Source organism: Pelmatolapia mariae, linkage group LG12, assembly GCF_036321145.2.
Source record: "Pelmatolapia mariae isolate MD_Pm_ZW linkage group LG12, Pm_UMD_F_2, whole genome shotgun sequence".
NCBI lineage: Eukaryota > Metazoa > Chordata > Actinopteri > Cichliformes > Cichlidae > Pelmatolapia > Pelmatolapia mariae.
The window spans coordinates 14,106,063-14,126,729 of record NC_086237.1 but is presented as its reverse complement, the minus strand read 5'-3'; the positions used below and the strand labels follow the sequence as shown (position 1 = coordinate 14,126,729).

The 20,667-nt window shown below is 40.8% G+C and overlaps 3 protein-coding genes and 1 non-coding gene across 6 annotated transcripts in view; 2 read left to right on the top strand and 2 right to left on the bottom strand.

Annotated features, from left to right (window-relative positions):
- Window positions 1–206: 206 nt before the first annotated feature.
- trmt2a (tRNA methyltransferase 2 homolog A) lies at window positions 207–5,707 on the bottom strand. 3 transcript variants are annotated; one of them, XM_063489116.1, is made up of 12 exons: window positions 5,618–5,707; window positions 4,557–5,184; window positions 4,341–4,449; window positions 3,920–4,101; window positions 3,577–3,691; window positions 3,382–3,497; window positions 3,126–3,237; window positions 2,279–2,401; window positions 2,069–2,144; window positions 1,816–1,932; window positions 1,622–1,718; window positions 207–1,537 (listed from the first exon to the last, which is right to left on the bottom strand). In XM_063489116.1, exons 2-12 carry the CDS (start codon window positions 5,168–5,170, stop codon window positions 1,390–1,392), a joined length of 1,809 nt encoding a protein of 602 aa, XP_063345186.1. In that variant the 5' UTR covers window positions 5,171–5,184; window positions 5,618–5,707; the 3' UTR covers window positions 207–1,389. The 3 variants fall into 3 exon arrangements, with proteins under 3 accessions (XP_063345186.1, XP_063345187.1, XP_063345188.1); XM_063489117.1 differs by having other exon boundaries at window positions 5,628–5,676; XM_063489118.1 differs by lacking the exon at window positions 207–1,537 and having other exon boundaries at window positions 1,618–1,718.
- Window positions 5,708–7,261: 1,554 nt separating this feature from the next.
- ranbp1 (RAN binding protein 1) lies at window positions 7,262–12,313 on the top strand. Its single transcript, XM_063490766.1, has 6 exons — window positions 7,262–7,378; window positions 8,753–8,886; window positions 8,969–9,126; window positions 9,706–9,834; window positions 9,931–9,999; window positions 11,114–12,313. Exons 1-6 carry the CDS (start codon window positions 7,364–7,366, stop codon window positions 11,245–11,247), a joined length of 639 nt encoding a protein of 212 aa, XP_063346836.1. The 5' UTR covers window positions 7,262–7,363; the 3' UTR covers window positions 11,248–12,313.
- Window positions 10,283–10,411, top strand: LOC134639551 (small nucleolar RNA SNORA77). The gene has a single exon (XR_010095366.1). It is a non-coding gene; the product is annotated as a small nucleolar RNA SNORA77 (small nucleolar RNA).
- Window positions 11,619–20,667, bottom strand: part of zdhhc8b (zinc finger DHHC-type palmitoyltransferase 8b) — a 63,672-nt gene continuing 54,623 nt past the window's right edge. Inside the window, exons 8-11 of the mRNA XM_063490765.1 lie at window positions 18,601–18,706; window positions 17,487–17,593; window positions 16,312–17,378; window positions 11,619–15,720 (exon numbers count right to left, since the gene is read on the bottom strand). Of these exons, the coding sequence (XP_063346835.1) occupies window positions 15,588–15,720; window positions 16,312–17,378; window positions 17,487–17,593; window positions 18,601–18,706 (1,413 nt within the window). The 3' untranslated portion in view covers window positions 11,619–15,587. The remainder of the gene's footprint in view (window positions 15,721–16,311; window positions 17,379–17,486; window positions 17,594–18,600; window positions 18,707–20,667) is intronic.

Genomic DNA, 20,667 nt, shown 5'->3' with positions numbered 1-20,667 from the left:
GCCTAAGCCAGTGAAGGTCAGGTTCTACAAGAGCTTCCTGCTACATGGTGACACTGCAGTATACCCCAAGCACAGGGACACAGTGCTGTAATATGTTGGGGATCATTTCACTTATGCTTTTAGTTCTTACTTGGATTTTTATTCATATGCTAATGCCATGCACAGTTGCTAACCACAAAGCACATTTCAGTTGCTTTTCATTTATGTTCTTATTTAAAAAAAAAAAAAAAAAAATCATGTTGGTTACATGTTGCCTTAGTTAATCCATTTCATGAAGGGCTCAAGAGTATATATTGTACATTGGACCTAAAACACCCTTCAGCAAGAAGTGGAAAGACCAATCTCTATTTACTTGATAAAGCATTTGTTAGGATAGTGTTTTCAGTTAAAGATGGCCAAGAAACGTCTCAAGAAAATATGCCTACAACTCATCTAGATTTGTAGGATTCACCTGAATGGACTGTGTATTTTGTATACGTTTGCCACAAATAGAATTTTTTTCTTTTTCTTTCAAGGCAGCCTTGTAAAATTTAGTTGGCACTGATGTAAACAACAGCGATAAAGTCATTCAGTCCAACAAGCTGATGAAACTGTGTATACCAAAGCTTATAGTCTTATGCATTTTATAGAAAACTCAATGTTGCTGTGAACTGAAGAGAATGGATGGACTAACAGGAAAATGCATAGACCCGTCACTTGCTGGAACAAAATGGAAACTGCTGTGCACTCTCAAGTATTTGGCCCGTGGTTTTTCTACAAGAGGACACATTGGTTTACCCAAGGCTCCTGTGATAGTACAGATCACTTTACGAATGTGCTTTCCCTTTGTGTATGTGTTTTCATGCAAAGCCCATAAGTGTCGGGGGGAGGGGGGATACTGCTTTCATGTGTTGCTGTTAAGTTGTACCAATGACTTGTTTGAAGTGTTGCTGCCTAGATTATGAAGTATGTATTGCAACCTGAGCTCCATGACTTTGGTGATATTTGTTATGCAAAATAAAAATGTCTTGACTAATAACTACAAGAGCTTTTGTTTATTCAGTGATTGAAGGATCAAAACTAAACAGGGGGAAGTTAGCTGAGGTGGTAATTTATTGGTTAAGTTTTTAGCCAGTTCTGGAATACTGTTTGGAATAACAGAAAAACACACTATTAGTTTGAAAATTAAACTTTAGATCAAAGCTAACAAAAGTTCATGCAAAAAGACACTACAGTTATTGCTCACTGTGAAAACTGGGATTTAACTAGATGGTAACTTGTGTTACTTTTTTGGCTTTACAAATATGTAAATGACAAAGAATGTTAATTCTTCAGAGTACTGTGTGGATACATTTATAGAGTAGGAAGCCCAATTTGCCAATCAAACTGCACAGAGACCCATTTCTCCAGCTACAAAACAGAGTCTTCGCTGTAGTCCACTCTCTCCAGCAGCAGAATCATCTCAACATGCATGGTTTGAGGGAACAGATCCACGGCTATGGATCGCACTGGACGGAATGGAGCTCCATGAACTCTGTTTGATGGAGCTCTGCACAGACTGAAGGAAAAAAAATTCCACAGTTGGAGTCACATTTTAATTTTTTTTTATTTTGGCTTATTTTCTACTACAAAATTCACTTACTCAATGAAGTTGGTCATTGCTGCCTTGGCATTACATGATACATAAACCAGCCTCTTTAAATGCTCAGCTCTCCTGATTGCGAGTATCACCTTTGAGTCTAAGGAAACAAAACAAAAAAAACAAAGAAAAAATAATCATCTCTTACTACAACCACCTTAACCTGAGTAGATGTTTTGGTCATAACGTGCACTCACGTAGGCCTGCTCGTGGTGGATCTACGATAGCAGTCACACTGGATGAAACGACAGCATTGAGGATGTTGGGGAACACATCCTCAGCTTTTCCACAGTGAAACTCAACATTACTGAGACCTTAAAAACACAAAAAATAAGGGTGGGATGCAGCATGCATACAATTACTAAAGTTAATCACATCAATACCACAACTTATGCGCTTTACCCAAACTAAATGCTACAAAAAATAAGTGATGATGTTCATGATGCCTACCATTCAGCTTTGCATTAACTTTGGCATCCTCCACTGCTTCCTGGCACATCTCAATCCCAATCACCTTTTTCACCCTCTAGATATAAAAGGGGGGGGGGGGGCAACATGAAACCGAGTCAGTGTGCATTTGTCCTGCTTCATGACTAATGAGAAAATGCACACAACACCTATACATTGACAAAACAAACAAAAAAAAACAAAAACCATTACCTTAGCCAAAGAGATGCCAATGGTTCCTGTCCCGCAGCACACATCCAGTACTATGCTGTCCTGATCCAGCTGGGCCAATTCCCCCACAGCAGAGTACAGCACCTCTGCAGCTCCTGTATTCACCTAGCACACAGAAACAGATTGTTAATGGAGGCTAAGCACCTGATGTTAAAGCTGGCAAACACAACTGGGACCATCGTCTACCATACCCGAGTGTCCTAGCCACAGATTAATAACAAAACAAACATAAGATGAATGTATTAAATTCACAGTCACTCCAGCCTTGTGGGATATTTTTGAGTTAACCCCTGTATTTGGAGAGGTTTCCACATTTTAGGAATGCCTGCAAAAAAGTTAAGCACGGTGAAGCACAGTGATCTACTTCTGTTTGTTAGGCTCTGTGATGAGCCTAGCTAGGGGGTGGGGAACTCCAGGCCTCGAGGGCCGGTGTCCTGCAGGTTTTAGATATCACCCTGGGTCAACACACCTGAATCAAATGATTAGTTCATTACCAGGCCTCTGGAGAACTACAAGACATGTTGAGGAGGTAATTTAGCCATTTGAATTAGCTGTGTTGGATCAAGGACACATCTAAAACCTGCAGGACACCAGAGCTCGAGGCCAAGAGTTGCCCACCCCTGGCCTAGCTCCTTGTTCACAGCACAGAGAAGTACCGTTTCACCCCATCTGCAGAAGGATAACATGGTGAGATCAGAACTTCAGAAAAGGATTACCATGCCTGTGATAACATGTGTTCACTCATCCTCACAGAAAGAAATCCTGAAATATTCTAGTTGCAAACCAGACCTCATAACTTCCACAACATGCAGCTTCTGCTCTTCCTCACCTGGAAGAATGAATGCGGAGAAATCCTGAATTTCAAACCAAGCATTTCCTCTTGAATGCAGGTCTCTCCAGCCACCAGCTCACAGGGGAGATCCTCTGGGTTTGGAGATTTCCTTTACAGGCAAAACGAAAAAGAAAATACAAGAAGTTACGTAAATAGTCAGAGTATTATTAAGATGACATTCAGTGATTAAATTCATACAGATTATGACTTACTTATTATGACTTACTAAATTCAGTAAGTAGTTTAGTTTTACCTTTGGCCCTCTCTTACAAAGTACAGAGAGGTCACGCCGCTGTCTTTCCCCTCTCCTTCTGTGAAGTACTCCTTCATGGAGTTCTTTAAAGCACCAAGTTCCTCCTCTTCAAGTTTCTAAGAGTCATTAAACAAATGAAGCAAATCAAAAGGGAGACCTTTATGGGGCGCTAGTTCAGTTTGAACATTTCATCACCTGTGGGTTGAAGAACACCATGGCCATGGCATGTTTGGTCCTCGTAGTACGTACAGTCAGCTGCTTCCAGTGTCCTTCATATGTCTCTGGGCTGTACACAGAGTATGGAGTTGTCCTGTTTGCAAAAATCACAGCAAGACTGAGCGATTAGTCACTTTTAGAAACAAAATCATTTAGACAACTTGCTTTGTTTTTTTCCACTTATTTGTATCATATTTCTCAAATAACATCACATGTACATTATGAATTTGATCTTTTTTTATTTAGGTTCAACTACTTTTTCCAAGCAGCTTTAGTTCCCCAAACTAAACTGTTCCTAGATCCTCATGAGCACACATAATACCTGATGAACTTTTGGAACTCGCTGACCACCTTCTTGGCCTCTGGCGGCACGTGGCACGTGTCAGCCGGCCCCACCACAGCACAGGAGCCTCCCTTGTATTTCCCCAGGCGAAAACCGATGGTTTTATCCTCGCCATCTGCACCCACCGATATGAGGAACTCACACTTGTTTCTGTACTCTGTCTGTCATGATTGGAAACAGGGTCAGAAGGATGAATATTAAATTATATACAATATTTAGAAACATGAAAACAGCTGAGAGATCGTGAAACAGAATAAACTTATGTACGCCATTTTCCATCGTTAATTAGTCACTTTTTATCTTGTGCTTTGCGTTTTTTTCCAATCCTGGTTTTTTTTTTAAACTGCTGGATAAGAACCTGCCTTTTATGAACAAATAAAAGCAACTAGTTGAAGTATACCTGTGTAGGAGACGGTCGGAGGGCTTCCAGAGGACAACACATGTTGTTGTATTTCCCTTTCTGTGCAAACAGCCACGGCACCATGGCTTTGTTGGTGCTGCCGATCTCTCTGAAAGAAAACAAAAGTTTAACTTGTACTGACATGCCAGCAAGTCCCATAAAAAAGTACAAACATGACCTATAAATAACACCAAATCTGTATTATATTACACTTACTTGGCCAGCTTCTGCAGAACCACCACCACCTCCTGTTCCTTCCTCTTCAGCTGCTCGTCATAAGAGACGTTCCACAGAGGTGTCACGACGTTGGCTATCTGGACACTAAGTGGCTCCTCTTCCTCGTCTGTTCGTTTGCATGGGGGCGGGCCTCCCGCGCTCTCCCCCTCATTCTCCTTCCTCTTTCTCAAGATGGGGTCTGCCTTGGGTTTGGCCAGCTTGACACTTAGCACCTGGCCCTTCCACTGCATCCCATGCACCATCTTCATGGCCTTGTCGCGCTCCTCCTCGTTCTTGAAGGTGACGAAAGCAAACGTTTGCCTGCCAAACAGCTTGATTTTGTGCGGGTTGAGGCCATGCTTGGCCAAGAACTTCTTCAGGTCATTGAAGCCTACGAACCTGGGCAGATTCCTGATCTCCACTTTGTAGATCTCCGACGTGAATAGGTCCTCTTTGATGTAGCGGTACATGCCGGGGTCAGGAGCCGCCTGGCTTTCTCCTTCAGCCTGAACATCAGGCTTGGCAACATCATTTTTGGAGAGGTCATCAGGCTTCTCCTCCAGGGAGAGCGAGGCTGGAGTGATGGCCGCTGGGCTGCTGCTGATATCTGCCATCACTGTGCTGATTCCTAAAGCACCAAACAATAAGTAGGCCTATCAGGAGCTTGCATTCACGTTGTTAAAACGTGAAAAAAAGTCTCATAAAGATTACCAGAGACTAGATGTTGCTGGTGACTTTTAACTCAGTGGTACTATTTAAAACGCGCACGCTCTACTTTCAAGACTGGTTTAGGGTATTGTGCAACTTTCAAATAACTGCTACAATTGATGTGTCACGGTGACTATGTAAAATAATGCTGTTACTCTACATAACAGTACATGCACTTACTGCTTTTCAGTAATTATGTTTTGGTTATATGGCAAACTGAAAGACTTGATGCTAGCTCGAGCAGGAAGTTACATTCTTTGCAGCTTCAAAGGAACGACGTCGGTATTTTAACGGAACACTTTGTGAAGTGTGCTGTTTTTGACTAGCGGTAACATTTCACGAGAGCTCCTTACCTTCCCGTACCTCTATTTACTTTCTGCTCCACTTCTATCGAGCAGGCGCCGCCATGTTGATTCAAGCACGTGGAGCTTGAACTATGAACTTTGTTAAAGTGACAGGCATCCCAGCGGCTTTAAGTTTGTGTACCTTGGTCACTTTCATAGATAGGAGGGTTAAAACATAAGGCATTGGGTCCACAGTAAATATAAAAATAGGACAGTTTCTGTAAGTTAATTTCATTTCTTTTTTATATTTTTTTTACATACAGTCTGGGGAATGAAGTATCAGAACTTTTGCTGTATTTGTGGTATAGTCATTATACAATTTATACACATGTATGGAATATTGCCATAGTCCCACTTTTTCCAGTATGCTATGTGTGGCCACAGAAGAATTATGTGCCAATTAAGAATCTGAAGAAAAATGTGTACATTTTTTTCTTGATTGTCTTTAAAATCAGACTTTACTATGAAACTAATGTAATTCATTAGCTTCATTAGCACATTTTTTTAACCACTCATAAGTCTGATTTCCTGCTTTTATTGGGGGAAATGTATATTTTAAAGAGTCTGTTAATATTTAGATTGGATACATTTGGCTTTATTCACCAGCAAGTTTTCTACAACCTTTCAGTTTTATGCCACTAATATCTCAAATCCCTCATTTGTTCTGTTGTCCTTTTAAAGAGATAAAGATAAAGATAACCTTTATTAGGACACCGGCCCTCGAGGCCTGGAGTTCCCCACAGTGCAAAGTTATAGCAGCAAAAATTAAGAGAAACACTGGAATAGGATAAGATAATAAGAATAAGATACTATATACAATAGAATAAAATACTATATACAACAGAATTATTGTAATGTAATGTCTCCATTACAGATTGTTGTTTAGTTCACTTGTTTAAGGTGGTTGAGCCATTACACTTTTAGTATTTCAGCACTATTTTCTGCTTTGGATGCTTGACTGCAGGTATTTAAGTTCATTTATCTTCACTACCTCTTCTCCTTGCAACTTCACTGTTATCCCTGTCTCTCTCTCCTTCACACACGCATTCTGTCTTATACACTGAAGCCATGATTGATAAATGGTAAATGGACTAGTACTCTGTAGCACTTTGTATGTCTGTCAACCGCAAATACCAGATCTCACAGTCTGGATGAAGGTCACTTCAAGTTGTACAAGTGTTTGATTTTACAGAATAAAGGTATTACAAGTTCATATGCAGAGGCAATATGGTATGACGTTTGTCTGTCTTATTTTTATCTGGTATGCAGAAGTTATTGATCCTGTACAAGCATGCGAATATATATATATATATATATATATATATAATCCTATGGAAGCCTTAGTGGCTTCATATATCATGGCGGTATAACTGTTTGCACATAGATTGTATTACTGTATCACAGATGATACTTAGTTAATATTATGACTAATATTTATAAAATGATGTGACAATTATCGAACCAGAAGTTTTTTTTGGTTTGTTTGTTCATTAGTTAATTTGTTTTTCTTTCGATACAAGTTGTCACGTTTTTCTATTGACAGTAATATCCAGTAAAAACATTTTTGGGAAGAGGGGTATTCCTGAGAAGAGAGAGGCGGTGCGCGTGCTGTGACAGCGTGAGCACGGACATGCGTAGAGAATTCGGCGCGCGAAAGCTGTAGCAGGAAGTGAGAGAAGCTGAAGGGAAACGGCGGCCAGTTTGGGATTTGAATCTCTCAAACTACTATCATAATCTACAAACATCTACAATAATATGGCAGACCCAAAGGTGAGGTCTATCATTCTAGGTCGTGTAATGCTTTATGATTGCTGGGAAATAACAATTTTGTGACAAACATTGTTTTTCATGTGTCATAATTTGTCAAAGTTTCGAAAGGAAGCCGTGTGCAAGAAATGCCGACAATGATCTTGTCTTTGGTGATGCTATGAAACACTAATTGATATTTTTTAGTGATGTAAAATGTAACGGAACGCCAATGGACTTGTAAAAATGCACAGTGTTAACCGTTGTAAAATTTTCCACTCTTAACACTTACGTTACAGTTCACGAGCTCAGTAATTCAAAGTGTGCAGCCAGCAAACGTGTTAACATTAGCTTCATACTGTGAACATTAGCATAGGGAGGTGATGTGCGCAAGAACATTAGTGCTTCTACTACACGATCACATCGGTCAGTTTTTTAAACTGGGTATTTTTCAATTAGTATACTTCTCACTAGCTCAGGGCAACGAGGTTAGCTAGGTTGCTTGTCTTTGTCTGCCAAGCACAATACTTGCTAGCATTAGTTAGCTAGTGTTAGCTCTATAGCAGGGCGCTGTTTACTGTCTGTTAGCAGTGACGGTGTTATATCAAATAGACTGCCCGAAAATCACACAAGTTACTAAAAAAATACTGCAGTTGTGCTAAGCAAAACGCACAGAGGTGCAAAAAAAGAGGAAGTCCAATTGTTAGCTCCGGGCTAGCTGGCTAGTGAAAGGCCTGTGTTTCTAGCTAGGCAAGTTCACAACGAGTTGTCTTAGGAAAAAATAAAGTTGGATAAGTATTTGATGACAATACTAAAGTAAAATGAAGCTACAATTTTAGCACGGTTTTACAGTATGCTTCTAATTATCCAACCCAGTAACAGCATTAAATGTCATATACTGGCATTGCTTTTTATTTAATAATGTAATTGATGTTAATATAGTATACCTGTATTGGCAAAGACTTAAGCGTTACATTGGGTTAGTGCTAACTTGCTATGCAGGTAGCCAATGTACGCTGCAAACACAGCTAGCAGCAGGTAAGAATAAAGTGTCCCTTTAATAATTTGCTGACGCTTATCAACAAATTATTATTAGCTCAGGCCGAGTTTAGCACTTTAGTCAGGTTGACCAATGATTTTAATAGTTAGCAGCTTTATTCTCGTTAACTTTTTCATATTAAATACATTTGTCATATCAGTTTTGTATTTGAGAACCTTTGGATAAGTGGAAGAAAATGATGAATGTTTAACACTGAACTCTATTAACACTAGTGAAGAATTCATCCTCTGTGGCTCATTTGTTAGAATTCAAATGTTGAATTTAAAGTATGACATTGACCATCTACTTTCTTGGGGGGGGGGGGAAATTGAGTTAATTTAATGTACTTTTCCTCTTAGGACCAGGAAGACCACGATACCACTGCAGATGGTGCAGAAGACTCTAATCATGATCCCCACTTTGAGCCCATCGTGTCTCTTCCTGAGCAGGATGTGAAAACATTAGAGGAGGATGAGGAGGAGCTGTTTAAAATGTAAGTTGCTTACCATGTGAACACATTAACAGAGACACATTAATCAGTTTCCTAATACTGAGGTGTTCTGCTGTTTTCATAGGCGGGCCAAACTATATCGTTTTGCCTCTGAAAATGACCCGCCAGAGTGGAAGGAGAGAGGAACTGGAGACGTCAAGCTGCTGAAACACAAAGAGAAGGGCACAATCCGCCTCCTGATGAGGAGAGATCGAACTCTAAAGATCTGTGCCAACCATCACAGTGAGTCAAATTGAGAAATCTGATTTCATTGCTATTCATGTCATGACAACAATTGGCCATATGTAACCTAAACAATATGGGTGAGTGGCGGTACAGGTAGAGTGGTGTGAAGATGTGTTAATTAAAGCCTAGGTGTACTCGCTGACTGGTGTGTCCAAGTATTTTTTGCTTGTTTTTATTGCAAACATTTTCTGATGTACATGCAAGTACAAAAAGACCATAGGCCCCATGTGATTTCCCCCCGTCACCCTTCCCCACGATCTTTAAATGAGTCAAATCCCTGGTATTAGTGGCAACAACAGAACTATAGATGAGCAAACGAGAGGTTGAGGGGTGGATGTTGGAGGTACTGGGCTTGTAATCTCATCCGGTTGTGATACTATCCAGACTGTGATATTTTTTTGTGTGTTGGTTTGATTGGGAAAAAGGCGTGTTTTACTCCTCCCTCCACTCATGAGTGGAGATAAAAAAAATGGTGCACCTGTGTGTTTAATTCCCAATGAAACTACTAGATATAAAAAAAATCCATTTAAGTGACTGTGCTCATACCTGCACTTTATGATTTCTTGTTAACCACAGTTTTACCAATGATGGAGCTGAAGCCCAATGCTGGCAGTGACAGAGCATGGGTGTGGAACACACTAGCTGATTATGCAGATGAATGCCCCAAACCTGAACTTCTGGCAATCCGCTTTTTAAATGCTGAAAGTAAGTATTTAGGTACCCATTCCAACATTACACATTAATTCTCCCAGAGCTCTTTAACTTGGATTTTAAATTATGTTACATTATGTTCTGTTGCAGATGCTCAGAAGTTCAAGGTGAAGTTTGACGAGTGTAAGGAGGAAGTCAGAAAACATCTAGAGCAAACAGGTACATGAAGCTTAAACTTTTAGGCTTTTTTTCCCCCTAGATATCAAATATGTGAATTTTCTGAGAAGCAAGTGAAGTAAAACAGTTTTGTCAACATAAACTAGTCCATAATGTAGACCACATCAACATTAGATAGGAATTGTCAGTAATAGGAAACATGTCAGTAGCAAGTACTTTCAGAACCCTGAATGCAACATTTTGCTAAGGTTAAAGTGACTTGTGTTGACCTAAGACTGAATTCAAACTGAGGGCAATGTGACATGAGGATAGGGGCTGTGAGCATGCAGACACACTCTGTTCTCTGCTGCCAACTTCAGCTGGGGACTTTTTCTGTCTGCTACATGAACACGCAGAATGTAACACTTTACTAGTTTTCTAAAAGACTGGTGTCGGTATGTTCTGCTACATTATAATTCAGTTCTCACAGGCCCGTGGTGTTCGTGTCATAGAAAGGTTAGACTGTTGTAGAGTGTGTTAAGTAAACCTACTGTACTTCTGCACCTTTCAAAACCATAAATTTAATTCTTCTTTGACAAGAGAACTATGTGTATGCTGAGGGTCACTGTCTTGCTGCATAGCCCATTTTCTTTTTTGTTAAGTGTCAGTATTTATTTATTTATTTATTTGCTGGTTTTCAGGGTGGGTGGATCTGGCTCAATCATAGCACCATCATGTCTAACTAATATGGGATGAGCTTCTGAAGTTCTCCAAACAGAATGCTTCTTGTTTAAAGATTTTTATTTTTTTTTAAATCCAATTCATCAACAAAACATTGTTCATTCAAAACATTGTATCAGTCTTGATACATTTCCGCACATTTGGAGCTCATGCTCACACCTGATTGTCATCCTGGTGACTGTAAACATCTGGTTGTTATTTGACCTCAGGGTTTACATGTATGTGCCTCTTACAGATAGGCAATATTGGGTCATTTTCCGCATTAATCACATTAATGTCAGTCAGCGTTTCAATTTCAGTTGTTTTATTGGGTTATCCTTATTTTTGATCATTTGTGTTTTTAGGTAATATTTATACAACACATAGAACATTCAAAGCTGTAGAATGCAGCATTGCTTCTTAGCTAATGGTACCTGTCCCCGTTTGTTTTTCACAGGCAACACCGATAGTGCGAACAAGGTGGCAGAGAAGTTGGAGGAACTCTCTGTGAAAGACAAGGCATCAGAGGAAAAGAAGGAAGAGGAGAAAAAGGAGACTGAGAAGAAGGAGGTGAAAGATGAGAAGAATTGAGAACCAAGAACTTGCTTTTGCTGATCTTCAATATATTGGTTTTTCCTCTTTTTCTACAATAGACTCTAAATGAACTGAATTTGGACACTTGCATAATATTATTAGGTTTTCTTTTTATTGTTTTTTGCCTCAAGATCACAAGTCCTTGATGCCAATGGGGGAAAAAATACACGCTAGTGATTTTTTTTCTGGAAAAAGTCCTTCCTTTCCCACCCCTTTCCCTCTTTGCACCGTGGAATGCCACGCTTTCCATCGTTGTCATCTACAGTTCAATGTTACTTCAAACAAACTGTGAAAAGAGGCTTGTGATAGTGATGATTCCCACATTGGGGTAATTTTTTTTTGTTTTGTTTTTGCTATTCTGATAAAGAGTTTTGTTTGTAGAGGGAGAGGATAACGTAGCCTGCTCGATGGCAGCGCAGGGTCATTGACCAGGTATTACAGAGGTGCATTTTAAGTATAAAATCCCATGTTGCATCTCAGTGGGCCGCCTTACCCTGTCCACTGTTAATGCTCCCACTGTTAGACAAGTAAGGCAAAGACTTCTCACTGACTGCCTTGCAGAAGTAGTTCCTTCTTTGGTCAGTTCTGTTGGGAACTGATATGAAGGGAATCCACTCCAGAAAGTTGAGGGGCATCAGATGAGTACTGCTCTGTGCAGTGTGCACTGATGGTTGACTGATAGGAAATGAGATGCACTTAGCTAAAAAAATTTTTTTTGTCCTGACAAACATCAAGTCCAAAGTAAACGGTCCATCAGTTTGGTGCAGCTATGCTCTGACTTGCGTTCCTCACTAGTAAATCAAGTTTGTATTGTTTAGATCATAACATTCCCAGACTTTAAAGCATGTAGAGTATATGTAACAGAGTGTGCCCTGTTTGATCTGTGTGCTCACCACCCTCTCCTTTTCTTTCCACTAATTGAGTTCTTAACCTTGCCTCTGAAGTGCATCTAAGTGCCAGTGCATCTGTAAATACATGAATATGGATGAAATGTTGCTTCTCATTTGCACACAAATGATTTGAAATGTTTCGTCCAACTTCGAATAAAAGCTGTCAAAGACCACACGTTTGCATTCATATAAAGTCACTCGTTTCTTGTTAGGAATAATCAGTCTGATTCAAAGAGTCGGAAACTTTATTTACTCTGCTCAGGTCATTGGGAAATATTTCCTCTTCACAAAAATAGGAACGCATGTACAGTTACAGTATATTCTTCATTTTTAATACACATTGAACTTTCTATATGAGTTTCAGAAAACAAAAGTCAGCTTGTGGCTGACGCAACAGAGTCATTGCTGACTGTCAGGAATGGCCCCTGACCTGCAGTGATGTCCATCCCAGAAAAACAACATTGGACTAACGGCAGTCATCTTAAAGAGGAATGACATCGATTAGCTCTTTAGATATGTGGTCAAACAGGGTCTGGGAGTCACGATTGATCTGCTTTTTCAGGAAACTCAGCAGCCATTGGTCTGTTCTGGGATTTCAAGATGTTCCACTTTGCCATTCCGCTGACATTCCTACCCGTCTGAATTTCCAAAAAACTAGCCCTGTATACCACAGCCTCACAGCAAACTATTTTAATCATTTCTCAAATACAGGAGTTGGAACAGACGAGCGCGATCGTGCTTTGCAGTACTGTCTTCATTGGTAAGGCAGCTGGGTGAGACCTTAAATGGGAGACAACTCTTGCCACAGAAGGTTCAAGAAAGCGTACCCAGTCAGAGATCGTCACTGGTGTCACCTGCTGCTCAGTACAAAACACTAATGCTATTTCACTGTTAAGTGAGTCAGCCATAGTTTGCTTTGTATGAAAACAAAGTTTCTTCCCAAAAGGCAACAATGGCTTATTGTTAATGCAACCAAATGCAACATTTACATTCTAGTAACATCTGGCATGTTGTGTCATTGTCCACTTAGTTTTCATCAGCTATTTTAAAGGTATTACTTTTTTGTTTTGATTAACAAAAAAGTAATGGCAGTGCCAGAGCTGTACCAGACAGCTACTGCAAATGAATGAATTTGGCATTTTCACTCTTTGTGACATAGCATTACATGACCTATTTGTTGTCTCTTTGAAGATGATGTGGTGTGTAGCCGCTTTTGGCACTTAAAGATCAAGGCTGCTTTTATGCAAAGCCCAGTCCTCGACTTCATCATTTAGACAGTTCATATCATTGTAGATTATGTCATAACTTCTGTTTTTAACACTGCCATATAGAACAAATTCTATCTACTTTATTTACCCATTTTTCACAATCTCATCCATTTATTGAAATTATAATTTAAGAACAAACTCCACTCAAAACACCAGTTCCATATAAAATGATACTTTTTTTTTTTTTTTTAAAGGAAAAGTACATAATAAAAAGTGTGACCAATGTTTGTTTTTGTTTTTTTTAACAGACTGATTTGTTTCATTTAATCTTCCTATATGTATAGTTATAGCAAAAACATAGCTTATTGACTAAATATTTTTCCTTTTTTTGAGTTTGACAAAGTTTCATTTGGTTGCTTCCAGGGTGGACTCATTCTGTACTCAGTGAAAAACACTGGGATGAGGTATTCTGGTCTTTCAGAGCACAATATAATCACCCCAGCTCTTTTGATGTGGCTGATGCTGAAATCACAAACTGAAAAAACAAAAAGAGCCATGATTAGATACTCAATCCTCATTACGGGGGTAAAGGGGCGGGGCTGTGTTACTTTGTAACACTAAAAATCTGTGCTCCACAGACTGGAAGTGGAGACATTTATAATATTAAATTTAACGTCAACCTGCATCTCTGGATGCATCAGCTCTTGAGAAAATTCTTTAGAAAAATAAAGTGTGTTCATTAAAAGCGAGACTTTTTCATTAAATTTGGAATGCAACCACCCAAAACTAAAGTAAAAGTTAGGTACTCTGTAGAACAGTGGGTGTTCCTCAACCCCTTACCACACGCTTTAAGGATGGATGGATCCTCTGAAAGTGAAACCAGTTCGTTAGTGCCTTAAACCTGCATTTGTTGTAATAGCCAGCAGGGGACAACACTTCTGGTTACACAAAAAAAAGTCTTACGGAATTCTAAAAAAGAAAAAGTAATCTTACATCTCACTTGATTTTTAATGCATTTTCCAAATGAGTTCATGGTATCAGTAGCTAGAATCAAGTTGTTTTTATGTTGTTTTTTTTTAATACTCCATGGTGTTAATTTAGTAAAATATGGTCCCATTTATAACAAAAGGAGACGGTCAGGCAGGGGATACACTGGGATGTGCAGTGCCCTCTGTTCCACCCTTCACTTTCTCTAGCATACTAAACCAGTACTAGTCGGACAACTAATGAGTCAGCTGTTCTGTTTGATTTTTAAAGTAAGTACAGTTTGTTTTAAGCCTGATTTTCACAGGCTAAAATTAGCATTCAGTTGATGTCACAGTATAAAACAGATGCAATCTGCTGATCGAAGATGCTAACTAATGTTAACTGATCAGCTGTGCCCTCTGTTTCAAATGTGTTTAAAAAAAAAAAAAAACTCAACTAAATTCTAAAGTTAGTCCTTCAAAACAGGAATCTCCAAACAAATGGGTGATGTCATTGTATTGTGGTTAAGAACATCTTCTATATACAGTCTTTGCCCAATCAAATAACCATGTCAGAGTTGAGGAACACCCGCACCTGTTCTGCAGAGCTCTTTCCTTGTCACCATCTCCAGTTTCTCATCTCACTTGTGTTGCTTTTTTTTTTTTTTTTTTTTTTTTTTTTTTTAAACTGCCCTTGCACATATTGTCTCCACATAAACCTCCATCACATCTCCACCAGACATGGTATGAACAGTGCAAGTTAATGTGAAGCACCTTGACTTTTTGAGGTCAGCTGAAAAGAGTCTTCTTGCAGAAATCCGTAGCAAGTCAAGTGTTTAATCGATCTGTAGTGTTTCTGTTCAGCCCTCAGCGTTTGCTGGAGCGAAAGTTTGCGTGTAACATTTGGAACAACAAACGCTTCATAAACACAGATGAGAGACGACGGTAAAAACATTGACGATCTCGCTGGACGGTCCACTCTCACGACCACGACGATGGACTACAAAATATTAACGACAAACACTCTGCACACGCACAGTACAGCCTGCAACGTTAACAACCGACAACCCACCCCTCTGGCACAAACACACATGGGCATATAGCTAAACAAGACCCTCAAAAGAGCAAAGAGATCCTCTGATTTTGAAGAGTAAATTCAAAACAGGGGGGTACTATGCACCCCTGACTGCCTGTTATCTTATTAAAATAACAGAGGAGAATCTCTCTGTGGCAGAGCGTCCACTGTGGGTCATTGGTGGATGCGGTGTCCCTGCTCACACTGATATCTCATATGTGGTGCCTCCTACGCCTGTCACCTTTTTGACGTTACTGTGGCGACTGGGACTGAGGGCGGCACCCTGGGCACTCGGGTGGCAGTCCATCTGCCCATTAACTTTCATGGCCTCTCTGAGTGGAAAGAGAAGAATAAGAAATAATTCAACAAACAAATCAAACACTAAGGGATGTGAAAACATGCATATCAGTTGGAACAGCAACACAATTTTATATGTCAGTCAGAACCCACCCACCCACCCAAAAAAACAAGACAGCGACATGGATGATTAGTCAAGTGTTTACTTGTTAGTAAAGTAAAAGGCTTGAAAATGTTAGTGGAGTCAGTAAAGAGCATGCAAAATGAAAAAGAAATGAGTTGTCACACAGTTTTATTCAACAGATTTTTTTTGAAATAATACAAAATTTTTTGTTTTTTTTAACTTCTACTAGAAAGGCAAACAAACAAATCAAAACAGAATGTGTACGACTTCACACACCAGACGGAACTTATGAATAAATGAGCAGAACGTGGGACAAAACAAAAAATATACATGACACAACTGCTACATGTTGCCTCGATTAGCAGTACCCTAGTGCCCTATGTATTGCTGGTTGTGTCCAGCAGAGGGAGCAGCGTTTCCATCGAAAATACATTCAGTGACCTCCAGACCCTGGCTCTGTACAATGCATGCAGTACCCCAGGAGTTACATTAGGATTCATACCTTGGGCCCCCTAGACGAGGTGAGTCTGTCCTCTCGTGTGCACTGATGTAGGAGAGTTTCTGGCGGGAGTAAGAAGGGGAACGGGGCATAGCGGGGGAATGGGGCTGGTGGACCGGGGAGCGATAGGGGCCCTCTGGGCCTGTGGTTCTGCTCTGGCTGCTGTTGATGCTGCTTTGATCTGTGTGCAGGGAGGTTGATGAAGTCCTAGGTGCACGGCCCAGTGTAGAGCCAGCATGACGCAGCACTGGGGTTCTTTGACCATAGCTCATCAGTCCAATCCCCATTAGGTTGTCCCTGGAGCCTCCATAGGCTGGAGGTGTTGGGCCTCTTGACCCGGGGCCACGAGGCCCATCTGGGTAGCAAGCATTGGCAGGCAGGCCATAACCCCCATCAAACACACCAGAGTCCTGGGCATAAATATGGGTCTGGGAGCGCCCGTGATGCATCTGCCGCTTCTCCCTCTCCTCCTTCTCCTTTCGCTCCTGGATGGATGCCATGATGGTCTGGGAGAGGTTGTCGTAGCGCACCGGAGATGGGTCTCTGTCCCTCAGGTGAGGGGACTGTCTGCCCACCACTCTGGGGGGTATCACTGGGCTGTAGGTAGGGGGGACCTGTTGTCTCTGCATATCAGGTTCCCGGATGTGGCACATTTTGGTGGGCAGGTAGGGTGAGTGGAACCCCACAGAGGGAACACCACGGTGGGCCATGCACTCACTGGCAGTAGCTGGGGAAATGCTGGGGTTGAGCAGGCTGTCATAGGATAGACTACCATTGCGGTTGGAGAGATTATTGGGAGAGAAGACACTCTTGTAGGGGGTTGAAGTGACTGTCCGTGGCTCCAGTGCTGGGAGCTGGCCCTTCTCTGGCCGGCCATGACCCTGCTTTAGGCTGAGAGAGCGGGAGTTGATGGGGTCTGAATCCAGCTGGAGGGGCGAGGACTGAAACGTGCGGTGGAGGGGAGCATTAGCATATTCAGGCAGGTCCAGGTTCGGCTCAGATCGATAGTCATGACCACGGACACCTTCTTCCAGGATGGCTGAGGGCTTCCGGTCATCAGATATGACAATCTGAGGGGCAAATGTTAAAATAACATCTGAGCCTTTTGGCACTTTACGATGACTCACTGTTCATTGTTTCACAAATATGTATAATACATAATAACATTAATGCGTTACCTTCTCCTCTGTAGTGTGGTAGTGGACTTTGGGCATGGTGCCAAAGGATGGCCTGAATTTGTACATGGCTGGAGTGGATGGGTGGGTCTTACCAGACAGGGAACTCTCTACAATACAAACAATATAAACCCTGTGTTAAAAAACTACAGATTAAAGCAACAACACATTATAGTATATAAGGACAAGAGATAAGAAGCTGTAGAGTTCTGCAAAACCACACAATCACAGTTTCTACACAACAAAACTAACTGGAATAGCAGGGGAGCCAGATGGGAAGAATCAGTTCTGTAACTAATATTTAACACATCTGAGTCCAGCAACAGCCAACTGCCCATCACTGAAAAACAACACTCTTCTTGAGTAAAATGCAAAACCCAAATGCATTTAAAGAAGGTGCTTTTAGCAGGCAGCCATGTCTCAGCGGTGATCCCTGAATCTTTTTGGAGAAACACGCAAAGAACACCTGTGTCCACAGGTTATGAGTTCAGAAAATTGCCTCAAAAGGCGTGGTGACGCTAGACCGGGCGCAGTGACCTGAAGTACCACCAGGCAGCAGTAGTGCTCTTTGGAAGAGCAGAAAGTTTTCAGTCCCTGACATAATGCACCATGACACTGGAGATCCGAGGAAGAAACCTGCCCTTAACACTACTATAAACCATTTCATACTGCTGAATGGAGGCTAAAATCCTTAGCTGTAAAACTACCTCCACAGTAGGTTCCTCGTTTATACGGATGGTTTTCAAAAGGCATTTTTCAGTTGCCATTTTACCCCACCCCTACCCGAAAAAAGGTGGTGATTTACGTTGTAATGCTTCACCCTGAAATCGTACCACAAATCTGGTGCTGATTCACAGAGCAGAGCTTGCCTTCTCACCGCAAATCACGGCTGATTTTCTGGCCAGGCGTGAAAAAGGCCATCAACCTGCCGCTGGGAGGGACATTCATCAGGCTAATCTAGAGCCTGCTCCCAAACCAGGACACTAGTGATCTACAGAGGAAGTTCTGGGAATTGCTGTTTGGTGCAACCGTGACAAGAACAAGAACTTGGATTGATGATGACTGACAGGAGAAAGAGAGCGAGAGGGAGTCAGGGCTGTGTTTCTGTGGTTCTTACCTTCACTGGAGGTCATCTGGCTTTTAAGCTGGTTGTACCTATCAGCTTTGGGTGGCAGCGGCGGCTGGGTTTCCTTGTCATCTAAACCATCGAGGCTGCTTTTGGACTACACGAAAGACAGGAGACAAACACAAAGTGTCACAGAGGGTTTTCGGGGTGGCAAACCTGCACATGGCAACTAGTCTACGTTTAAATTTATACTTAGTAGTGGCTATAAAATGAAAAAAGAAAATAACAGCAGAGTTGGATTAAGATTCTCAGATTAAGGGATGTAATGCTGGTAGCAGCTGACGCAGTCTTGAGCTGGAAGTCAGCTGTGCTTCTATTTAAGTCACCATCTGCAGATTTCTCCCCTTTAAAAACTTGCATTATTAGGCCGAGATGGCACCAAACTTCAAATGACACGACTTTGTCATTTAGCAATCAATACAATTTTCTCCATTACCTCTCAGCCAGCTCTTAAGAACTTAAGTTACAGGCAGAAAAGAAAATCCAAGTAATCAATCCTAGTTGCAGAAAGATCCCTGACTAAGCACAGAAATCAGGAAGTAATTACTCCATTGTAATAAAGCTAACTTTCCTCTTAATATTTTCCTTCCCAAACCATACATGCGACAAACCATGGTTAACTGAAAATAAAACAAAACAAAACTTCAGCCAGACATGAAGAAGAGGCAGTTGCAATAAAATTAACTGCTCAGTTGAGGCCTACTTAAGAAAGCCGACTCGGATTTTCCAAAAGTTAACAACATAAGGAACAAAAATGTTCCAGAGCCTGGGGACAATCCAAGGGTGACTTCCCAGCCGGCATGTCATTCCTCTGCTCTCTTTTCCATATCTCATCTGCCCCTTAAAGGCAAAAAGACAAGTTTCAGTCTGTTTAGTCTAACCTGTGGGTCAAATTAAATATGAATTGCTCGATATAATATTTCATTTGTTTAGTCGTTCTGACGCACGTGTTTCACCCCAAATTTATCAGCAAGTGCGCAGCAGTCTAGATTTAAAGTGAACTGAGGTATCTGTGCCATCCTCTGCATAACCCCCTGTATTTTTGAATAATAATAAAATAATATGTTGACAGAAGTCTTGTTAGTATTAAAGTAACCATATTGTTATGCAGTGTTATCAGTGTATGCATTCATAAAAAAAGATTTGTTGTGAGATTTCTTGTCAGTCTCTGTGTTATGGGCAGTAACTGGTGGAGGATAAGAGCTGGAAATGTATTTCTTGTCCTCTGTGGATTAATACTAAATGGATTCTTTTCACTCCATACATTATTGATGAATACTAGGATCATCTTTAGTGCCTATAAAAGTTGTAGCGTGTACCATAGTGCTCACACAGCACTTCAATGCTCCTAATGACAACAGAAGTTCAACATGACCGATTCAATATTAATGATACAGGCCTGGATAAATGCTAGTACAACCTGATTCCAAAAAATGTGGGATGCCATTTAAAATGTAAATAAAAGCAGAATGCTATGATTTGCAAAAATTCATAAAGCCAATTTGTTTTCACACTAGAACACAGAAAACATATCAGATGCTTAAACTGGGACATTTTACTGTATTACACCGAATTTGATGGCGGCAAACGTTCTCAAAAAAATTGGGAAGCTGGAAAAAGTGCTAGAAAAGTGGTTGGAACTAAAAAGAAGCAGCTAGAGGAACATTTGGTGGCTAATTTAGGTTTACTGACAACAGGTCAGTAACATGACAGGGTGTAAAAAGAGCATCCTAAAGAGGCAGAGTTCCTCAGAAATGAAAATGGGCGGAGCTTCACTAAACTGCAACAACACTGTGTCTAAAACATGAAACTTTTGAAGACTTAGAATATTTAATCATCTACAGTACAGTACTATAGATTCAGGAAATCTCTGTGTGCAAGGGACAAGATGCAAATACAGATTTGAAGCTCTATCAAAGAAGCAAAGAAGAAGCTGTATGCAAACATGATTCAGAAACTCTTCTGTCTTCTCTGGGCCATGCTCATTTCAAATACCTCCATACAATCAGCGCCCAGTTCAAAAGCCTGCATCTCTTATTGTAAGGAGGTGGACTGGTG